Below are 20,773 nucleotides of genomic sequence, written 5' to 3'. Positions count from 1 at the left end.
TGAGTGATTATTTCAGCCTTACTACTTCTGACATTTGGTGCGATTTTCATTCTCGGTACATAGAAAAACAATGAAATACACACACAGTCTTAAATTTGATGTTTAATTGAATGATGTGATTATAGGTATAAAACATTTTTCCATTAATGTAAGCTCATCAGTCTACATGACTATTTCTGCTGGGTCTATATTTTGTGAAGGGTGACGGCACATAAAGCGGTGGTCTGATCATATCTCAGTGTGAATTGCTGTTTAATCTCTCTGATCTGTTTTGGAAAGACCTCTCGCTGTCTCTGAAAATCTGATCTGCCAGCTGGCTTAGAAGCGACGCTCTCCAGGAGGCTGACCACCCATCTATGATGAGAAAGAACGAGTAGCAAGGGCACATAAGATGATAGCATGAGACACAATATACTTTATAGTGTAAGGGTTTGGTCTTTATGAGTCTATGCAGTATATAGTTGGTCTTCTTTAGTTAGAGGCAGGACATGCAAACTAAAAATGATAACAGCATATTAGAAGAAGTCAAAATTCCTACAAAAATCTGAAAAGGAAAGCAAATAAAATGGAATCAGAAGCTATTCAATGTCGATTTTATCATCTACATTTTCTGTATTTATTCATTCACTTCTACTATGAAAAAAACTTCAAAATGTACGCACTGGTATACATGGTACAATTTTTAGATAAAAGCTGTGAATAGACTTTAAGTTTTATTCATAACTGCTAGATGGGCATCTCTGACAGGCATCACTGAGACTCTGTGAGTTATCTGTCATCGAGGACAATAGCAAGGAGATCGTCAAAAAGCCAGCTCAAGTTACGCTTCAGTGAAAGGAAGAATGGCAACAGCTCATTCAGTGAATAAGAGCTGCTGAAAGTCAGACGTGTCAGAACTACGGTCCAAAAGCTCATAAAGCATCGGACACAACTAACATTCCAAGTTGATAATAAAAAACTCTCAGGTTTGTTTTTATTAGTTTACGTGTGAAGGTGTGAAAGAGAATTACAAAAATGTAAGAGGCATTTCCTCAGCGATGAACCATTAAAGAATTTATCAAAAGGCTTTTTTAATGTTTAAGGTCTTAGCTTTGCTCTTCTTTACAGAAGTTGGGCTGGGTCACTTACTGTCATGTCTTTCTGTAAACCATCTGACACTGCAAAGAGTGCAAACTCAACTGGAAGTACTTACAGTTAAAATGTAATACAGAGAAATTAAATTATTAGTGTAAAATGTAATTTTCAGTGAAATGACACATTCTTTCTCTTCTGAATAGCAGCTTTTGCTCCTGCAGCCCTAAGACACATCTGGTAGCAGCAGCTCTCACTCACCCATCCAAACCTGTCCAGGCGCAACTTCCTCACTTCTAAATATGCCCACCCCCCAAAAAATGTGCTGCTCCCCCCGGTGACAGTTCTATGTTTGTAATAATTTTAATAAATGTGCATGTAAGAGAGAGGAAGATACCCTAAAATTAGTTGAAACGATAACGTGTTATTTATTCCTGCATCAATAATAATAATATTTTTCAGGAGCTGGACTCATCCCTCAGCTCCAGTGAAAAGAACTCTTGCTACTTCATCATACCAAGACATTTTAGACGATTTATACTCCCAACTTCGTGGGAACAGTTTGAGGACGGCCCTTTCCTGTTCCAACACGACTGCACACCAGTGCACAAAGCAAGGTCCATTAAGGCAAGTTTGATGTGGAAGAACTTGACTGGCCTGCACAGAGTCCTGACCTCAACCTGACAGAACACCTTTAGGATGAATTAGAGCGGAGAGTGCGAGCCAGGCCTTCTCATCAAGTGTCAGAGTCTGAGCTCACACATGTGCTTCTGGAAGAATGGTCAGCTCAGCAGGAAAATGTTTACAGAGGTCAAGAGAGAAAAGCTATTCTCCCCTTTAGACGTCTACAGGACCAAGTCTTTTTGCAACCACGGCTATCGCCATCTGGTGGCTTAAAGCGAGAATGCAGGTTCAAGGCTTCGTTTTGCCTGGGGATATGATATTCTTCCTATTAGTGTGTTTAGCCTGATGAAAATTTAAACATATAAAATGAAAAAATATATATAAATAAAAAAAAAACCTCAACATCCATTAAAATCCCAAGTCAAACACAGTCCTCTCTTCAGTATACCACAATGCAGTGTTTTCATGTATAAGGCTACAAAGAAGCATGCAGACAGCTGAGACATTGTTGGGAGGCCAGGTCAAAGCTAAACCCGAGGTGTGAATTTGTGGCATTGAAAGACTTTCTCAAGTGATACAACATGATCCTGCTAAGAAATCCCTTTACATTATTCACAATTAGCACATTGTAAGTTGTTTCCTTGGACAGTGACAGCTATCGTCCTCTAGCCTCTCAACAACTTGTTAATCCTCTGGGTCCTTTAAGGTGTCTGGACAGGGTGATGGATCAGTTTAAGTCTTTTTAAACTCTCATTTTTACTATAAAACACTGATTTTTAAAGCTGCAAACCGGCTATTTTAATTTGAACTGTTTGTTATTGTAGACCTATGATGTGCATGGGACCAAATATTCCACTTATTTCATCAACAAATCTGTCAGAAAGCTCCTCCTCAGATCAGCACAAATGCAATCTGTGACCACAAGATGGAGATGTTCCAAGAGTGAGCCACTCTTATCAGTTACAGCATTTTTTAAAATCATAATTTATTCTGAAAGCACAAACACATTTTACATTGAAGTATTTAATGTTAGTAACAGGAAAATCAAATCAAAAGATTTTTGTTATGATCCATTAGAAACGGTCTTGTGTACTAACAGAAAAACATATTTTAATTCTGAAACTGATCATAAATGTTTTAAATGACACGTGAATGATTTTTTTGTGGAATATCGACCAAAGAGACAGAGACAGTGTTTGTGTTGCCTCTCAAAGTTCATCACAGCTAATTGATACCTGTGCTGATTAAAAAAGCAATGCATTTGGCTGGATGGAGCCTCAGCCCTTGTGGGTTTGACTGTGGTCTTAAATGCATTTGTCATCTGGCTGAGCTGTGCAGCAGAGCAGCTTGCTGAGTGGAACAGGCTTCATTTCTCAGAACAAAAACACTTGGGTTTTAAAAGAAACACTGCTTCCTAATCTAACTTGATCAATAGAAAAATATCTTTCCAATCACTTTAGCACAGCTACAACAGCTGTCATGCTGAATTTAAAAAAAAAAGCAATAAATGTAGTTTATTGAGTGTGTGGAGCATCAGCCTTTATGGGTTTCATTATAGTATCAAAATGGCAAAATACAACTTTAGAAACTGTGTGAATATGATGGGATGCAGTGCTGTTGATCAGGTTCTGGTTTGTGAACAGACCTGCTTTCAAAACCATAAAAGCTGGAAATGGCTTATAATGGACAGATGAAAGGTTGTCGATGGTTACACCCAATAAAGAGGATCGATTTGTTTCACTAAATCACCTAAACAAGGCATTTTGTAGAGTGTACAGCAAGTGTGCAATTTTTTCTTGAATCAACAAAGGTAATCTCCACATTTCAACTTTTTTCTCAAAATACATTTTCGACTTTAATCTCGAAATGATCAGCAATATAGTTTTCTAACTAATGTGGCCCTAATACTCTGTCGTACCCAACCTCAGTTCACATGCATCCCAGTGCAGCCGCAGAAAGGCAGTCGTCTCTGAGCACGTCACCTGGCTCAGTCTGTCTCTGCAGACAGACAGCTCCGGCACCAGAGGCCTATGATGACAGCTGAGGTTGAGGATCTTAACAAAGATTGGTATGTTCCACCCTTGTAGTGCAACAATGCCCTCAAGGTTAGAGTGCTGCTCTAAACATACACTGTTAACGCTGTCTTATGAAGAACTCAGGGCAAGATGGGGAACACGGGTTGTCATCCTCTCTCCACCTGCGCAGGACCACGTTATCACCTCATAAAGTGACTGCACATTCCCACTGCTCACTTCTTTTCACTACTTAGTTCTTCCAAATGGACAAACAATTGCAGTGCATTTCTGTAGGATGTACTATAGCAGATTTTTTATCTGGCAAAAGATGAAAAAGTTTATTTGTTGAATATTTGGCAAATATTGTGAAAAGTAAAAATGACAGTGGCATACAAATTGATAATTCTTCTCATAAGTCCTTCACATGGCTCTGCCCTACACAAGCTGCCTTTAGTAGTCAATAATAATGCTATCTGTATTGTTATTGGCAACACTCGCCCTGTATTTACTTGGGATCAGATTGATAACACCACTTGCAGTTGGACTACTTTGTGTTAGCGTTGTGGTGGACTGGTGATCCATCCAGATTTTGCCTTTCACCCAGTAAAGCTGGGATCTCATGCACCTGCTGTTCTTAATCAATAACAGTTAAAGAAAAATAAATGAATGGATACTCAGAGTTGGTATTGTGAGTTAGATATTGCCAGTATAAATGTCATGCAGGTGTTTGTGTTTGTGCAAAGTTTGTTGGGGTTTAAGCCTCCAAACTTCATCATAGATCATAACCCTATAATCTGGAGGACGGCAAAATAAGGACTTTCAAAAAACAGCAGGTTTTTGATGTGGTCTTAGTTCCCTAATTGCTAAGACTTGGTAAGAATATTGATAAACAAAAATAATATATTCTGATCACCTAGTGTTCCAGTTGGGGTTTTCATTCTTGAAGACTTAAACAACAAAATGTTACATAAAGTATCTAATGTCATTGGTGTTTAAGAAAATAATAGATATGTAAATGAAATACATCCCAAAAAGGAAATATTTAATATGCCTAAAACAGCTAAATTCCACTGGAAAACTGGAGACCTGACAACCCTCACTCCTAGTCCCTGTTCTGACATCCTGTATTATCTCCAAACAACTGTATATCATCACTCAGGTGCATTACAAGGTGAAGTTGAAGCTGCTGTACATAAAGCAGACAGCCAAGGTAGCTGATGTAAGGAGAACATCAGAGCATGTTAGCTGACCCTTCAAACAGTACAGGACAGCTGAGAGCTGAGTGTGGAACTGACAGGGAACATTATGTAAGGGCTAATAAGACTACTTGAGGTGAGGACCTTGAATGTGGAGCATTCAAGTGTTGAAAGAGTCTTGTTATACAGTGCAGGGGTCTTGGAAGAGAAGATTCCTTCTCTAAGTCTAAGAGAAATTATCACTGTGTGGACAGTCTCACACTTTGCACGGTGAAGAAATACTTCTTGTGATCCTGGTGACAGCAGCAGACACTTGTGAATTCAAACGATTTCTCCACCATGATCATATATCAGGTATTTATCTTTACAATGACAGAAACTGATCTTTTACTCAAGAGGCTGTGATGATTACTGAAAAGGACTCACGCGCTCACACACACGATGGTTTGCGTCACTGTTGAGAGGGGCTGTGGCCGTATGGAGTGCCTGCTTTGACTTAAGCTCGGCAGAAGGAATCCCAAAACAATTTCACAGGTTTATCTTTGTCCTCAAGGGTAAATGGAAGGAAACAATGTTAGGCCAACAAGATGAAGCGTGGGGGTGACAGAATGAAGTAGCAGTTACGGTACCAGTATATAGGGTGGTGACCTGGCCTTGCCGAACAACAGCTGCAAACACGATAATGCTCACACTCAAATTTGGATTGGATTTAGAGTGTGAACATGCAGAAAAATGAACAAAAGCTCGACTTGAATATAAAACAGATTCTTTTTTGTATCTCAACATCCTCATCGACTCCTCTTTTAGCTAGATTGTTATGCAAAGTGGAGAGAAATGGCACAAAGCCAGTGAGTGTGAGGGTCTAAGTAAGTCTGACATCGCGTGTCACTATGCCTTGGCTGCCAGTTTCGGTGCCAGTGACATTTGTAGAGGCTTTATGAACGTCATGCGGCCATCTCAGAGCTCAAGGACAAAAGGAAGAAAACAACAGGCTATAAACACTTGCCCACTTTGTTTTCAAGATTATTGTGCTGGGGAAGCAGCAGCTAATAGTAAACCTGATGTATATTTATTGTATTCCACTTGTAGTATGCTGGCACTGTATATTCCTTGATAGTAAAGCAAAATAAAAATAACAGAGTTTAAAGACTGGAGTCAGGTGGGAATCAACCAACTTTTCAGGTTATTAAAGATGGACTGGAGAAGTGTCGTGGGCAGGAATGTCATAGGGTGGAATGATTGCAGTTGACACATTTTCAAAGGGGTTGAGGTCGGGCTTTGGGAAGGCCATTAGAGAAGCTCAATGTTAGCCTGTTTTATCCATCCTACAACAGTTTTGGTTTGAGTTTGAGATCATTGTCCTCTTGGAATACCCAACACTGGTTGTGGTTAAACTATTTAGCGTTTGATTTGAGGTGCTGAAGCTCAAGAATTTGGTGGTAGTCCTTTTTTATTATTCCATCCACTTGCAATGTGCAATGTACCAGTGGCAGCAAAACAGGACCACCACCATGCTTGACAGTTGGTACAGTGTATTTAGGACTGAAAACATCACCTTTACTTCTCCAAACATACCTCTTGCCATTATGGCCAAATAGCTTAACCTTTGTCTGGTCTGACCATAAATCTTTTCTCCACGAGCCATTTGTCTCGTCCATGTGGGCAGTCGCAAATTTCAGTCGAGCTTGAAGCAGGAGCTTCTTCTTCAGTGAAGAAGAAATGGCACATAGAGACCATCCAAACTTTTGTGCATCTACAATTCTCCCTCTTAGATCTTCACTGGTTTCATTGGACTTTTGCATGTTTCTGAGTGTTGGTCAATCCAATGAGTGCTGCCAACCAATCCTTTTTTTTAAAGAAACACTACGAGTTGTAGTCGATCATGATCACTAAGATAAAGTTAACAGGCAATGTGCAACGTTCAGCACCCTTAATTAAAAGATTTAAGTGAGTGTTTGTATAAAGTTACCAAAGTTATCATGACATTCATGATGAATTTATGTAAAATGCTTACCAGCACTTTCACTATCTTAAAAAATGCATGCTTCATAGACACCTGAAATTCTGATTAGAGGCCTTTAATCTGCAGAACAAGAGGAGCAAGAACATGTGTAATATTATTCTGACTGATGAACAATGTACCTGTCATGTGGTGTCTAGCACCAGTTTGTTGGCATCGGGCCTGCTGGGTGCTGTGGGCTGCAGAGTGCATCTCTATGCCTGATTGGACTGGGATCTGGGGAGTGTGGGCCTACAGCTCTTTGTTGTGTTCCTTGAATTTTCATGAAAATTTCTTCTGTTTTTCCTTTTTGGTACAATGTCCTTCAGGTTTGTGTGTGTATGTTTGGTTTGCAACAATGCTTAGTTGGGTAATCAAGTAACATCCACAACAATGCACTTTAACACTGATGCTATTCACGTCACCTGTCAGGCTTTGATGTTTCGGCTGCTCATTGTATGTTCAAGCAGCAGCTCGAACAACCCACCAGGGCGGCTGCTGCGTATAGGAAGGCCTGTCAAGCTTCCTCATAAGTGTTGACTGCAGAAGGACACAAGACAGCTGGGAATGAAACTCAGCACCGCCTGCGATGTGCCGAGGAGTGGTGCGCTGGGTGCAGACAGCCAACTGTCAAGACTCACAAGGTCACGGTGAACCTCAAAGTGTGAAGTTGTTAATGTCGAAAGGTTTTGTGCTTCTTGAGGAGGGCTTCAGGTGGTCCATTCAATAAACGTGTGATTTAAGGATCTTCTCTTGCTAATGTGACACTTATTTACAGCACTGGCTGCGGTGTCATTAGTAATGCCTATATGGGGGAGGTAGTAAGTGTCCTTTGTGTGCTAAATGTATTTCCTTACAGCATGGCCACTTAGACCGTTGAAAGCAAGCAGCTGTCACTCCCGACCTTTTACTATAGATGGAGGAGGGTCATCTGAGGCCCACTGGGAGGCAAAGGACTACCAGAAGGAATCCAAGTCAAAAATTCACAGGGTTTATCTTTGTCCTCCAGGACAATAGAAGACAATACCACAGTCACAAGACACGCAGACAGTGCTTACAGTAGCAGTGACGAGGCACGTAAGAAACTAATAACAGAATTTAGACTTTAATAACAAAAAAAACATGAGTCAATGATTCTCATTTAAGACAATAAAATGTGTGGAAATGGGTTTAATATAATGAAAATAACATAAATGATTCATATAAGAGTCAGAGCTATTTTTAATGTTTTTTTAAAGTGATTTTCTTGCTTTTCTCACAATTGAAGGACAGAACTAAAACAGATGCTGATAGAGGACAAGCTAATTAAGCTTCGGCTACAATAGCCAATGGCTATATTTGTCCACACCTTTATCTCCAAATACAGGTGTTTCTTTTTTGATCCCTTTGTGTTCTGGCATCATGCCTTTTAGGGCGGCTGTGTGCTGAGGCACTGCCTCCTGGATGTATAAAAAGAGGAGGTCAGAGAGACGGGAGAATGGACAGAATCACACCATCTACAGGTAAGCATACACACATTTTATAATAACATAACTATAAGGACATGTACTGAAAATGCATTTCCTTTTGTCGTCTTGTCTTTCTAGAGACCCAGTAAACTTTCATCAAGGGAAAGGAAGAGAAAACAGGTAAACAGCTCCATGCTTTTCCTTTTTCAAAACAAAGTTATACTAGACTCAGAATGACATTTATGTCTGTACTACTGTAGCTTGTGGTCGTAGTTCTTAGTTAACAACATTTTTATGATATAATTACTAATTATTACCTTTAAACTATTTGCAGAAATACATTACAATTAAATCAGCTTACAAATTCTCCCAATACCATCCAAGAAAGATGTAACCAACACGCTTTTAAACCCACACTCTTGCCTCGCAGCTTTCAAGATGTCAAGTGACGCCATCATGGCGGAGTTTGGGTCGGCAGCTTCCTTCCTGAGAAAGTCGGAGAAGGAGCGTTTGGAAGCTCAGACCAGACCTTTCGACATGAAAAAGTTTTGTTTTGTACCCGACCCCGAGGTGGAGTACGTCAAAGCCTCAGTCATGAGCAGGGACGGTGACAAAGTTACCGTCGAAACTGAGTTTGGAAAGGTTAGTGTGTCATATTTACACCAGCTGAATAAAAACTGAAACATTAGTTGAGATTATGAACTTACACCCCTGACGGGTTTTACAGTTTGATTTAAGGTCACTGCTTTTTGTTAAACCCTTTTAGACCGTCACCCATAAGGAGGCAGATATCCATCCTCAGAACCCGCCAAAGTTCGATAAAATTGAGGACATGGCGATGTTCACCTTCCTCCATGAACCTGCTGTGCTGTTTAACCTCAAAGAGCGTTACGCAGCGTGGATGATCTACGTGAGTAGTAACCACAAGCCCGGAGATATCTGCATAGCATGAAATCTGTAGCTTAATCTAAAAGAAACCAAATAAAACTTGCGTAAATCTTCTTCCACAGACCTACTCAGGACTGTTCTGTGTAACTGTCAACCCCTACAAGTGGCTGCCAGTGTACGATAAGTCGGTGGTCGCTGCCTACAGAGGAAAGAAGAGGAGTGAAGCTCCTCCTCACATCTACTCCATCTCTGACAATGCCTACCAGTATATGCTTTCTGGTATGTTCACCTTGTATACAGGACTTTGTAACGGTCTCTCTGAGACATTTAAAAAGATAACTTCTAACATTTATTCTCATAAATCTTGCAGACAGAGAAAACCAGTCAATCCTTATCACGTAAGTCAGTCCCGATAACCAGATCTTTTTTTATTATTAAGACTGTGTTTAAGCTGTTACAGAGATGTCTCACAAGCTCACTGGTTTTTATCCCCAGTGGAGAATCTGGTGCAGGAAAGACTGTGAACACCAAGAGAGTCATCCAGTACTTTGCCAGCATTGCAGCGGTTTCTGGCAAGAAGGATGAAAAACAGGAGAAAAAGGTTGGTATGATGTGATATTTTGAAAGCGTTATAAATACAGTTTAGATGACTAAAACTTTCTATGCTTTACATCTGCAGGGCACCCTGGAGGATCAGATCATCCAGGCCAATCCTGCTCTGGAGGCGTTTGGAAATGCCAAGACCATCAGGAATGACAACTCCTCCAGATTTGTGAGTTCACTTGTTTTGAGGGAACTGCTCTACAGTTCATGCCAGTTCCACTTTCATTCTTTATGCTAACAAATATCAACACATTTAAGTACAGAGTACAAAACACCAACAGTGAGTTAAGTGAACATTTCAGGCAGGCTTTACAAAATCCTGGATATCCTCTTCATTCTTCACTATCCTCACTGGGTTCAATCCTATATATCCTCACAGGGTAAATTTATTCGAATCCACTTCGGAGTCAGTGGAAAATTGTCTTCTGCTGACATTGAGACATGTGAGTATGCTGTGACATCATCATAAGCCAAATAATTCTTTCAAGATTTGCATGGTGCTGTGTTTAGAGCACACGATGTGTTCTACTTAATTACATTAACTTTGTTTTCTAGTTTCCTATTTTGATGAGATTTCCTGTAGGTTTCAACAAAGTGGCATACAATTACTGTTCTACTTTTACATTTTTTTTCTTTTTTAGATTTGCTGGAGAAGTCTCGTGTCACCTATCAGCTCAAGGCTGAGCGGGACTATCACATCTTCTACCAGATTCTGTCCCAGCAGAAACCAGAGCTGCTGGGTGAGTGCTGAATAATAGGCTGGGTAGAAGGGTGACCCAAAATCCAAGTGGTCAGGATCAGATCCAATAGCATGGCTGTATTTTCCCACTGCAAACTACCCGTGTATTCTATGTGTAATTCCTGTCTTTTGATCCACTGTCCATGCCAGAATAAAGCAGAACGTAGTCACATAGATTGCAATCTTTCTTTTCTCTGGCAGAAATGCTGTTGATCACCAACAACCCCTATGACTACGCCTACATCTCCCAAGGAGAAACAACCGTAGCTTCTATCAATGATTCTGAAGAGCTGATGGCTACTGATGTGAGTGAAACAGAGCATAGTGGAAAATACAAATCCTCAAATCTATATACATATTCAGCAATAACAAACGGAAATGCAATTTTCTTGTTTTAGGAAGCTTTTGATGTCCTGGGCTTCACCCAAGAGGAGAAGAATGGCATTTACAAGCTGACCGGTGCCATCATGCATTATGGAAACATGAAATTCAAACAGAAGCAGCGAGAAGAACAAGCGGAGCCTGATGGCACTGAGGGTCAGAACAGAAATAAAACCTCAGCAGAGTAACTATATAACAGTATAACTACAGAAAATAATGCTTTAATACAACATCCGTTTACAGATGTCGACAAAGCGGCATATCTTATGGGCCTAAACTCTGCTGACCTCATCAAGGGGCTGTGCCACCCAAGAGTTAAAGTAGGCAACGAGTGGGTCACCAAAGGTCAAAGTGTGCAGCAGGTGAGATGAAATAAAAGGAACCTCACAGTTCTGTGAGTACTTAAAGAATACAACAAATTTAAACTTTGATTTAATTGCTTTCATGTTTTCTTTTTTTTAAGGTGTACTACTCTATCGGTGCTCTGGCCAAGTCAGTGTACGAGAAAATGTTCTTGTGGATGGTGGTGAGAATCAACCAATCTCTGGATACCAAACAACCTCGTCAGTACTTCATTGGTGTGCTTGATATTGCTGGATTTGAGATCTTTGATGTGAGTGTTAAAGGGTTTAAGGACATCTCACACAATATTTATGGAAAAATGTCCTTCCTGTATAATGTATATGAAATCTGACTCTCACTTTTTTAGTTCAACACCTTCGAGCAGCTTTGCATCAACTACACCAATGAGAAGCTGCAGCAGTTCTTCAACCATCACATGTTTGTACTGGAGCAAGAAGAGTACAAGAAAGAGGGCATCGTTTGGGAGTTCATTGACTTTGGCATGGACTTGGCAGCCTGCATTGAACTCATTGAAAAGGTTGGTGTGTTCAAACTTGGTCATTTTGACAGCTCTTGTGTATAATAGTCTAACATCTTATCCATCCTTTATCAAAGCCCATGGGCATCATGTCCATCCTTGAAGAGGAGTGCATGTTCCCCAAAGCTTCAGATTCGACATTCAAAGCCAAGTTGTATGACAACCATCTGGGTAAAAGTCCCAACTTCCAGAAGCCCAGAGTTGTTAAAGGAAAAGCAGAGGCTCATTTCTCTCTCATCCACTATGCTGGTACTGTTGACTACAACATCACTAACTGGCTGGAGAAGAACAAGGACCCGCTCAATGAGACCGTGGTTGGACTCTATCAGAAGTCCACTCTGAAGTTACTCTCAATGCTGTTCATGGGGTATGCGGGTGCAGAGTCCAGTAAGCACTTTTGGGTTTTTTGCTCCGTAAATTTTCCATCATTTAAGAAAATCACAGTGATATTTATATAACTTGTAACTCCATGCAGCCCAAGATGGAGGAGGCAAAGGAAAGGGAGGAAAGAAGAAAGGTTCTTCCTTCCAGACTGTGTCTGCGCTGCACAGGGTAAAAAATGCCTAAAGTTGGGAAGGTTTTGTAGGTTTAGCCTACAGTGCGGACCTACTGATGATTTCCTTCTTACTTTTACAGGAGAATCTGAATAAACTCATGACCAACCTCAGGTCAACTCACCCTCATTTTGTGCGCTGCATCATCCCCAATGAGACCAAGACTCCTGGGGCGATGGAGAATCCTCTGGTCATGCACCAGCTACGCTGTAACGGTGTGCTGGAAGGGATCAGGATTTGCAGGAAGGGATTTCCCAACAGGATTCAGTATGGAGACTTCAAACAAAGGCAAGAAAAACATCATCTGTTGTTCTTTTGTACAATAGCAGTGATAGAAGGTTTTCATATATTTCTAGTCCTTAAACGTTTTTTCCCTGGCAGCTTAAGGTTGACACGTTTTCCCTACTGGTTGCTTTTAGCAATTGTTTGCAACATTGTAGTTTCCCTTCTCAAGGGGCTTTTAGACAAAAACACTAACTTTCAGAAATCCTGTTCTCTGGCGCTGCTGGCAAATGCTGGGAAACACATTGTAACCCCACACTTTGGGTTGTTGGCCTTCCTATTGTTATTCTTCTTTATTTTTTTCCACTTCATTCAGTTATTGTAATAATGCTATAGCTGTATCGTTTCAGATATCGCATCTTGAACCCCAGTGCTATTCCTGAAGGGCAGTTCATTGACAACAAAAAAGCCTCAGAAAAACTTCTGGGGTCATTGGATATTGATCACGAGCAGTACAAGCTGGGGCACACGAAGGTTTGTTTCGCCAGCTATATTAACAAAGAAAAGGTTGAACTTTTTTTCTGTGCAGTAAAAAAAAAAGAAAACCACTCTGTCACTATCAGGTGTTCTTCAAAGCTGGTTTGCTTGGTGTTCTTGAAGAGATGAGAGATGATCGTCTCGCTCTCATCATTACTGGAATTCAAGCGAGATCCAGAGGACTGCTCGCCAGGATTGAGTTCCAGAAAATTGTTGAGCGCAGGTTGGTGCCAAAGTCTTCATATTTAACATGAAGATAACATTACATTAAGATAAAAATGAAGCTGAACTGTCTGATACATCCCACAGGGATGCCTTACTCGTGATCCAGTGGAACATTCGTGCCTTCATGGGCGTCAAAAATTGGCCCTGGATGAAGATGTTCTTTAAGATTAAACCTCTGCTGAAATCAGCTGAGACTGAGAAGGAGATGGCAAACATGAAAGAGGAGTTTACAAAGCTCAAAGAGGCATATGCCAAATCTGAAGCCCGCAAGAAGGAGCTGGAGGAAAAAATGGTCACCCTTCTCCAAGAGAAGAATGACTTACAGCTCCAAGTCCAATCTGTAAGATACATTAGTCATCTAAAACGTACGTGGACGTGATACATAACTGTAATAAATAACAATACTGTTTAATTTCTTGCATTTAGGAGCAAGACAATCTTTCAGATGCTGAGGAGCGCTGTGAGGGTCTGATTAAGAGCAAGATTCAGCTTGAGGCTAAAGTCAAAGAGCTGACAGAGAGACTCGAGGATGAAGAGGAGATGAATGCAGAGCTAACTGCTAAGAAAAGGAAGCTGGAGGATGAGTGTTCAGAGCTTAAGAAGGACATTGATGATTTAGAGCTGACTCTGGCTAAAGTGGAAAAGGAAAAGCATGCCACTGAGAACAAGGTATGAAACACATCCAATCATGTTCACAATGCCAAAATATAAAACGACTTATAATGATGAGTATTTTACCACCCTTTAGCTCAGTGTTATAGAGTCTCAGACTAACTGTTCTTTATTCTAAAACTAAAATAGTTTGGATTTGATAGCGAGTATCACTGGACTTTGATCCGGTTGCCATAAACATATATTTGAATGAATCTGATACTGATTGTCTTCAGCTATGAGGTGGAATTGTCACGTCAATGTCCACAGATTATTGTTATCATGGATGGACTACAAATCATTCATTGGCGTTTAAAAGAGTTTTTATGTGGTGAAAAACGTCTCCATGTACCAGAGTAAATACTCTTTCTGTGATCTTATTCTAAGGTGAAAAATCTGACTGAAGAAATGGCAGCTTTGGATGAAATCATTGCTAAGCTGACCAAAGAGAAGAAAGCTCTTCAGGAGGCCCACCAGCAAACGCTGGATGACTTGCAGAGTGAGGAAGACAAAGTCAACTCTCTGACCAAGGCCAAAGTCAAGCTGGAGCAGCAAGTCGATGACGTAAGCCTATTAAACGTAGATATTTCATTGAGATAAGCTGTCAAATTCTTGCAATGAGATTATGGAGTAACTCTTTTGCCCTTCAGCTTGAAGGATCATTGGAGCAAGAGAAGAAGGTGAGGATGGATTTAGAAAGAGCCAAGAGAAAACTGGAAGGGGACCTGAAGCTAACCCAAGAAAACATAATGGATCTGGAGAATGACAAGCAGCAGCTAGAGGAAAAACTCAAAAAGTAACACTACACTTTAAAAATCACAGAAATAACCCACTGTTTGACAAAAAAAGCTGCTTACTAATTCTAAAACACTGTCATTGAATGTAGGAAGGATTTTGAAATTAGTCAGCATCTCAGTAAAATTGAGGATGAGCAGGCAATGAGTGCTCAGCTCCAGAAGAAACTGAAGGAGTTACAGGTAACAGCGGGTTTTTATTTATGTCTTATTTTGTCTTTATTTTGTGAGTCCTATATTAATTTTTTTAATGAATCTGGTGAATTCAATCAAGGCCCGCATTGAGGAGCTAGAGGAAGAACTGGAGGCAGAGCGAGCTGCCCGGGCCAAGGTGGAGAAACAGAGGGCTGACTTGGCCAGGGAGCTGGAGGAGATCAGCGAAAGGCTGGAGGAGGCTGGAGGAGCCACCGCTGCCCAGATCGAGGTGAACAAGAAGAGGGAGGCCGAGTTCCAGAAGATGCGCAGGGACCTTGAGGAGGCCACTCTGCACCATGAAGCCACTGCTGCCGCACTGAGAAAGAAGAATGCCGACAGCGTGGCTGATCTGGGTGAGCAGATCGACAACTTGCAAAGAGTCAAGCAGAAGCTGGAGAAAGAGAAGAGCGAGCTCAAACTGGAGCTGGATGATGTCGTCTCCAACATGGAGCAGCTTGCCAAAGTTAAAGTAAGATGTCCGAAGCAAACAAATGGTTTTTTGACAATGTTTTACATTTTTTGCTGTCTTTTTTTTGTAAAAATTTAATTTGTCTTACTAAATGTAACCCCAAAAGACCAAAATCACTCTTATATCAGTGTGATGAGCATTTTCAATTTTAATATTAGTGACTTAAGTTACATAAGAGTGTTTATACACTGATTGCATAAGCATAAGCAGGTCAACCCATATTGACATGTTCAGTACTTTGGTTTATGATGGCTGTTTAAGATGGTGTTTAAACAGTCTCCCTCCAAAACTGACACCAGTTCCCTTAGCCTCTGTATTTTTTCTTCAGTTGTGATTATTGCGGTGACAAACTTATATAGTAAAACTTTTTTCTTAACATGTTAGCATGCTTACATTGTCATTACAGGCCCATTAGCCTTCTGTGATCAGTGTGTAATTCAGCACATTGTTATGCTAAGTTTACCAGCTTACAGTTTTAATGCTAAGCTAGGCTAACTGTCTTGGGTTTAGCTCTAACTTGCTGACAATCTTACTGGTGTAAATAAGGAAACAATAGCTTTCCTAATGTGATTCGTGGTATAATGGTACATGTTGATATAACAGCTTACATTCTAATATGGAAATCCTTTCACTCAGAGCAACCTGGAGAAAATGTGTCGCACTCTGGAGGATCAAGTGAGCGAATACAAGACAAAATCAGAGGAGGCCCAACGTTCCATCAATGACTTCACAATGCAAAAAGCAAAGTTTCAAACTGAAAATGGTAACATGATCCTGAAGAGGTCCAAGTTGCTAGAGCACCATTACATTCGGAACAATGGGGATAGGAGCGAGAAAAAAAAACTAAAATAAACCCTTATTTTGCAGGTGAGCTCACCAGGCAGCTGGAGGAGAAGAACTCTTTGGTGTCCCAGCTGACCAGAGCGAAGCTCTCATATACCCAGCAGATTGAAGACCTCAAGAGGCAGCTGGAGGAGGAAGTCAAGGTATTCAAGACTGCTTCTTTTTAAATACAAAACTAAATATCTACTGGCAAAATGACTTGACTTACTACTGCTTGATCCTAGGCCAAGAATGCACTTGCCCATGCAGTGCAGTCTGCTCGCCATGACTGTGATTTGCTGAGGGAGCAGTTTGAGGAAGAGCAGGAAGCCAAAGCTGAGCTCCAACGCAGCATGTCCAAGGCCAACTCTGAGGTGGCTCAGTGGAGAACCAAGTATGAAACTGATGCCATCCAAAGGACAGAGGAGCTGGAAGAAGCAAAGTAAGGACTCAGTATGAATTCCCTGTGATATCTTATTAGTATCTTATCCATCTTATCTGTGATGATCTGAAACTTCTGTTGTATGTTTGTTATTAGGAAAAAGCTAGCTCAACGGTTACAGGATGCTGAGGAAGCTGTGGAAGCTGCTAATGCAAAATGCTCCTCCCTGGAGAAAACCAAACACAGGCTTCAGGGTGAAATCGAGGATCTGATGGTGGATGTGGAGAGATCTAATGCTGCTGCTGCTGCTCTGGACAAGAAGCAAAGAAACTTTGACAAGGTAACATCACACGAGAAAGAAAAACTAGCATGCCACTAAAAATTGAACATATAAAATGAACTACTTTTTGTGGTATTCACTCAGGTCCTTGCTGAGTGGAAGCAGAAGTATGAGGAGTCTCAAGCTGAGCTGGAAGGTGCCCAGAAGGATGCTCGTTCTCTCAGCACTGAACTCTTCAAATTGAAGAACTCCTATGAAGAGGCTCTGGAACATCTGGAGACCATGAAACGAGAAAACAAGAATCTCCAAGGTTGGAAGATATCATTTGAACACGATTTATCCTTTCACGTGACAGTGGACAGAGTAAATGGTACCACTAAATGAATCTTTGCTCTACAGAGGAAATTTCTGACCTGACTGAGCAACTTGGCGAGGGAGGAAAAAACATCCATGAGCTGGAGAAGATCCGCAAACAGCTGGAGCAAGAGAAGGCAGAGATACACACTGCTCTGGAGGAAGCTGAGGTGATTTTTTCTTTTTTAAATATGATTTTATGGATGAGCTTTATTGCCTTTCTTAAATTTTCTCACTCCGAATGCTATGAGAGAGAGACCATCATCTACTATTTCCGACAGGGTACCCTTGAGCATGAAGAGGGTAAGATCCTTCGAGCTCAGCTGGAGTTCAATCAAGTGAAAGCTGACATGGAGCGCAAGCTGACGGAGAAGGACGAGGAGATGGAGCAGGCCAAGCGAAACCATCAGAGGGTGACGGACACTCTGCAGAGCTCGCTGGAGGCTGAGATTCGCAGCAGAAACGAGGCTCTTAGACTAAAGAAGAAGATGGAGGGGGATCTAAATGAGATGGAGATCCAACTGAGCCAGGCCAACAGGCAGGCAGCAGAGGCCCAGAAGCAGCTCAAGGGAGTCCACGCTCACCTGAAGGTGATGCTTCAGTTACTTACTTGCATTTTTAAACCGAGAAACAAGATAAAGCCTGAGATACATTTTTGGAAAATGTTATCATATTAAATTCTATCACGACAGGACTCACAGCTGCAGCTGGATGAAGCTCTCCGTGCCAATGATGACCTGAAGGAGAACATTGCCATCGTGGAGAGACGTAACAACCTGATGCAGGCTGAGCTTGATGAGCTGAGGGCTTTGGTGGAGCAGACCGAACGGGGTCGGAAGCTGGCCGAGCAGGAGCTGCTGGATGTCAGCGAGCGAGTTCAGTTGCTGCACTCGCAGGTATGTCTGCAACACTACAAACGCTATCCTGCAAGATAATATTGCGTGCTAAAGCTGCCTGATTCTCCCGGCAGAACACCAGCCTCTTGAACCAAAAGAAGAAGCTGGAGAGTGACACAGCTCAGCTTCAGAATGAGGTGGAGGAGGCTGTGCAGGAATGCAGAAATGCTGAGGAGAAGGCAAAGAAGGCCGTTACTGATGCTGCCATGATGGCGGAGGAGCTGAAGAAGGAGCAAGACACCAGTGCCCACCTGGAGCGTATGAAGAAAAACATGGAGCAAACCATCAAAGATCTGCAGCACCGCCTGGATGAGGCCGAGCAGATAGCTATGAAAGGTGGAAAGAAGCAGGTCCAGAAGCTGGAGTCCAGGGTAAATGTTTCAAAACTTGGAGTGCTGTAAAATAGAGGAGTTGGTGACTTTAACAGTCTTACAAAGGATAAATTGATGGCTTCTTTTCCAGGTGAGAGAGCTGGAAAATGAGTTGGAAATGGAGCAAAGGAAAAGCAGCGACTCTGTGAAGGGCATCCGGAAGTATGAGCGGCGCATCAAAGAGTTGACCTACCAGGTAAACTCCAGGCTCTGTTCCTCTGTGATGCAAAAAATAAATAAAGGTTCTGGTATAATGAGCAGCACGTCCTGTGTAATGATTTAACAGACTGAGGAGGACAAGAAGAATCTGAACCGCCTGCAGGACCTGGTGGATAAACTGCAGCTGAAAGTGAAATCCTACAAGAGGGCTGCAGAGGAGGCTGTAAGCAAAATTATAGAAGCTTTATTTATGGAATATTCATGGATGAGCCTCCACTGGAGTTACATACTCCTGTCTTCATTTTCAGGAGGAGCAGTCCAATGCAAACCTTAGCAAGCTGCGCAAGTTGCAGCACGAGCTGGAGGAAGCAGGGGAGCGGGCCGACATAGCAGAGTCTCAGGTCAACAAGCTGAGAGCAAAGAGCCGTGACTCCGGAGCTAAGGTCAGTCATGCAAAATAGGTCCAACATTTTATTTAAAAAGCTTTAATTCTTTTGAAAACAAACAGAAAACACTTTAAAATGTGATCATCGTTTCTGTCTTTACAGAAAGGAGAAGAGTAAACCCACCACTCACCGGGTTTTCATGGCTGCAGTTAAAATGTAGTGCTGTAGCTCTTATTGTCCATGTAGCCTGAGAGCAATAAAGAATAAACGAGTTCTGAATGCACCACTATTCTCTGCTGTGTATTTGTATAATACAGTTAAAAGCATGCAAAACCTCCACCACAGTAACACAACCGTGAAACGACAACTGAGTTAGTCTTCGAGCCTCCACAAACCTTTGGATGTTTCTGAAATATAAGATAATAAGAGTGCAGACTTGTAAAAACAGCACAGCTAGTCAGACACGACCAATAAAAAGAAATCGAATAAACTTCTTTTTAGTTATGCATCGGCCGTGAAGATTTAAATATTAAGTCTCTGGATGAACTTGAACTTTGAACCTCAAGTTTATTCTGCTCATAAACTAAAGCGTGTCTTTGCTCACCTGTGATCCATGTTTGCAAACCAGTCCTGGACTAAAGCACGATAACGGCCATGCTTATCTTACGACTTCATGGCATTTCTTTCTAACAGTAACAGATGACTCCCCCAGAGGGCGCTGCAGTCTCGCACATAAAGCAGTGCATGAAATGAAGAGCACATAATCACCACTGGATAGCCAAATAACATGGACTCATTTCTCCATGATACTGAAGGAGGAAATGAAGTAAAACATTTTTTTTCCCTCTCTAAATTTTCTAAACTACAAAGTTTAGGGTGAATTTGTGAATAAACCTTAAATTCTACCTGAATCCAAGTAAAACAGAAAAAACAATGAGTGGAAATACTTTAAAACAGACTGCTTGTCATGAGGGTTACAATATTGATGATATAATAGGATCAAAGTAAATGTATTAATTACATGATATAAAGGTTACCTACCTTACAACATAATCTCATAAAGAAAACAATAGAAGAAAAAACATTATTGTAACTGAAACCGTTTCCAAAGCAGTCCTTCTCGTTTGTTAACCTCTGCTGAATAGCTGCACCTGCAGTAACAAAACATTCTCCTGTTTGATGCCAACACGGCTGCGTCCATGCTGGAGCTCCATATTAAAGAGACCAAAACATGTTTGTTTATTGTCAGGTGCAACCTAATACTGCTCTCACGTGTGATCTGCAGCTCTCATACCAAACAGCCGGCAGGCACTCTGAGTGTCGAGATGCCTACAGTGACTCAGATCTCCATTTTTCCGTTGCAGATCCCAGACTTTCATGCGGGCCTACATTGGGGGCGTAAACTTCATAATGGCGGTGCAGTGGTGAGCTCTGTGTGGGCTTCCTTGGGGTGCTCTCTTTCCACAGTCAGTCTAAAAGTCTTTGTGTTGTCTGTGAGGCTAAGGAAGTCCAATATAAATACAGCCCCCTGTACTGAACATCTAAAAAACGAAAACATTGATTGCTGTAGATACTGACCCTTTACACCTTCGGTGTACAATTACACTTCCTCCGGTACACTCCCATGTGCAA

The 20,773-nt window shown here is 41.4% G+C and overlaps 1 protein-coding gene across 1 annotated transcript; it reads left to right on the top strand.

The window, feature by feature from the left end:
• The first annotated feature begins 8,364 nt into the window (after positions 1 to 8,364).
• LOC120736179 (myosin-6-like) lies at positions 8,365 to 19,424 on the top strand. The gene is made up of 39 exons (XM_040036158.1): positions 8,365 to 8,407; positions 8,492 to 8,533; positions 8,784 to 8,995; positions 9,120 to 9,263; positions 9,364 to 9,520; positions 9,612 to 9,639; positions 9,737 to 9,842; positions 9,921 to 10,013; positions 10,224 to 10,287; positions 10,486 to 10,584; positions 10,785 to 10,888; positions 10,982 to 11,120; positions 11,208 to 11,326; positions 11,428 to 11,577; positions 11,674 to 11,844; positions 11,922 to 12,231; positions 12,320 to 12,396; positions 12,481 to 12,686; positions 13,031 to 13,154; positions 13,244 to 13,380; positions 13,467 to 13,722; positions 13,809 to 14,051; positions 14,421 to 14,597; positions 14,684 to 14,829; positions 14,920 to 15,010; positions 15,102 to 15,491; positions 16,128 to 16,254; positions 16,359 to 16,477; positions 16,559 to 16,755; positions 16,852 to 17,035; positions 17,120 to 17,285; positions 17,375 to 17,499; positions 17,611 to 17,919; positions 18,022 to 18,225; positions 18,300 to 18,596; positions 18,688 to 18,792; positions 18,883 to 18,978; positions 19,064 to 19,198; positions 19,304 to 19,424. Exons 3-39 carry the CDS (start codon positions 8,792 to 8,794, stop codon positions 19,316 to 19,318), a joined length of 5,814 nt encoding a protein of 1,937 aa, XP_039892092.1. The 5' UTR covers positions 8,365 to 8,407; positions 8,492 to 8,533; positions 8,784 to 8,791; the 3' UTR covers positions 19,319 to 19,424.
• The last annotated feature ends 1,349 nt before the right edge of the window (positions 19,425 to 20,773 follow it).

The sequence above is a fragment of the Simochromis diagramma genome, unplaced genomic scaffold (genome assembly GCF_900408965.1).
Source record: "Simochromis diagramma unplaced genomic scaffold, fSimDia1.1 OVJJ01000271.1, whole genome shotgun sequence".
In the NCBI taxonomy this organism is placed as follows: domain Eukaryota; kingdom Metazoa; phylum Chordata; class Actinopteri; order Cichliformes; family Cichlidae; genus Simochromis; species Simochromis diagramma.
Note: the sequence above shows the minus strand (reverse complement) of the source record. Positions and strands in the feature narration are given on the sequence as shown.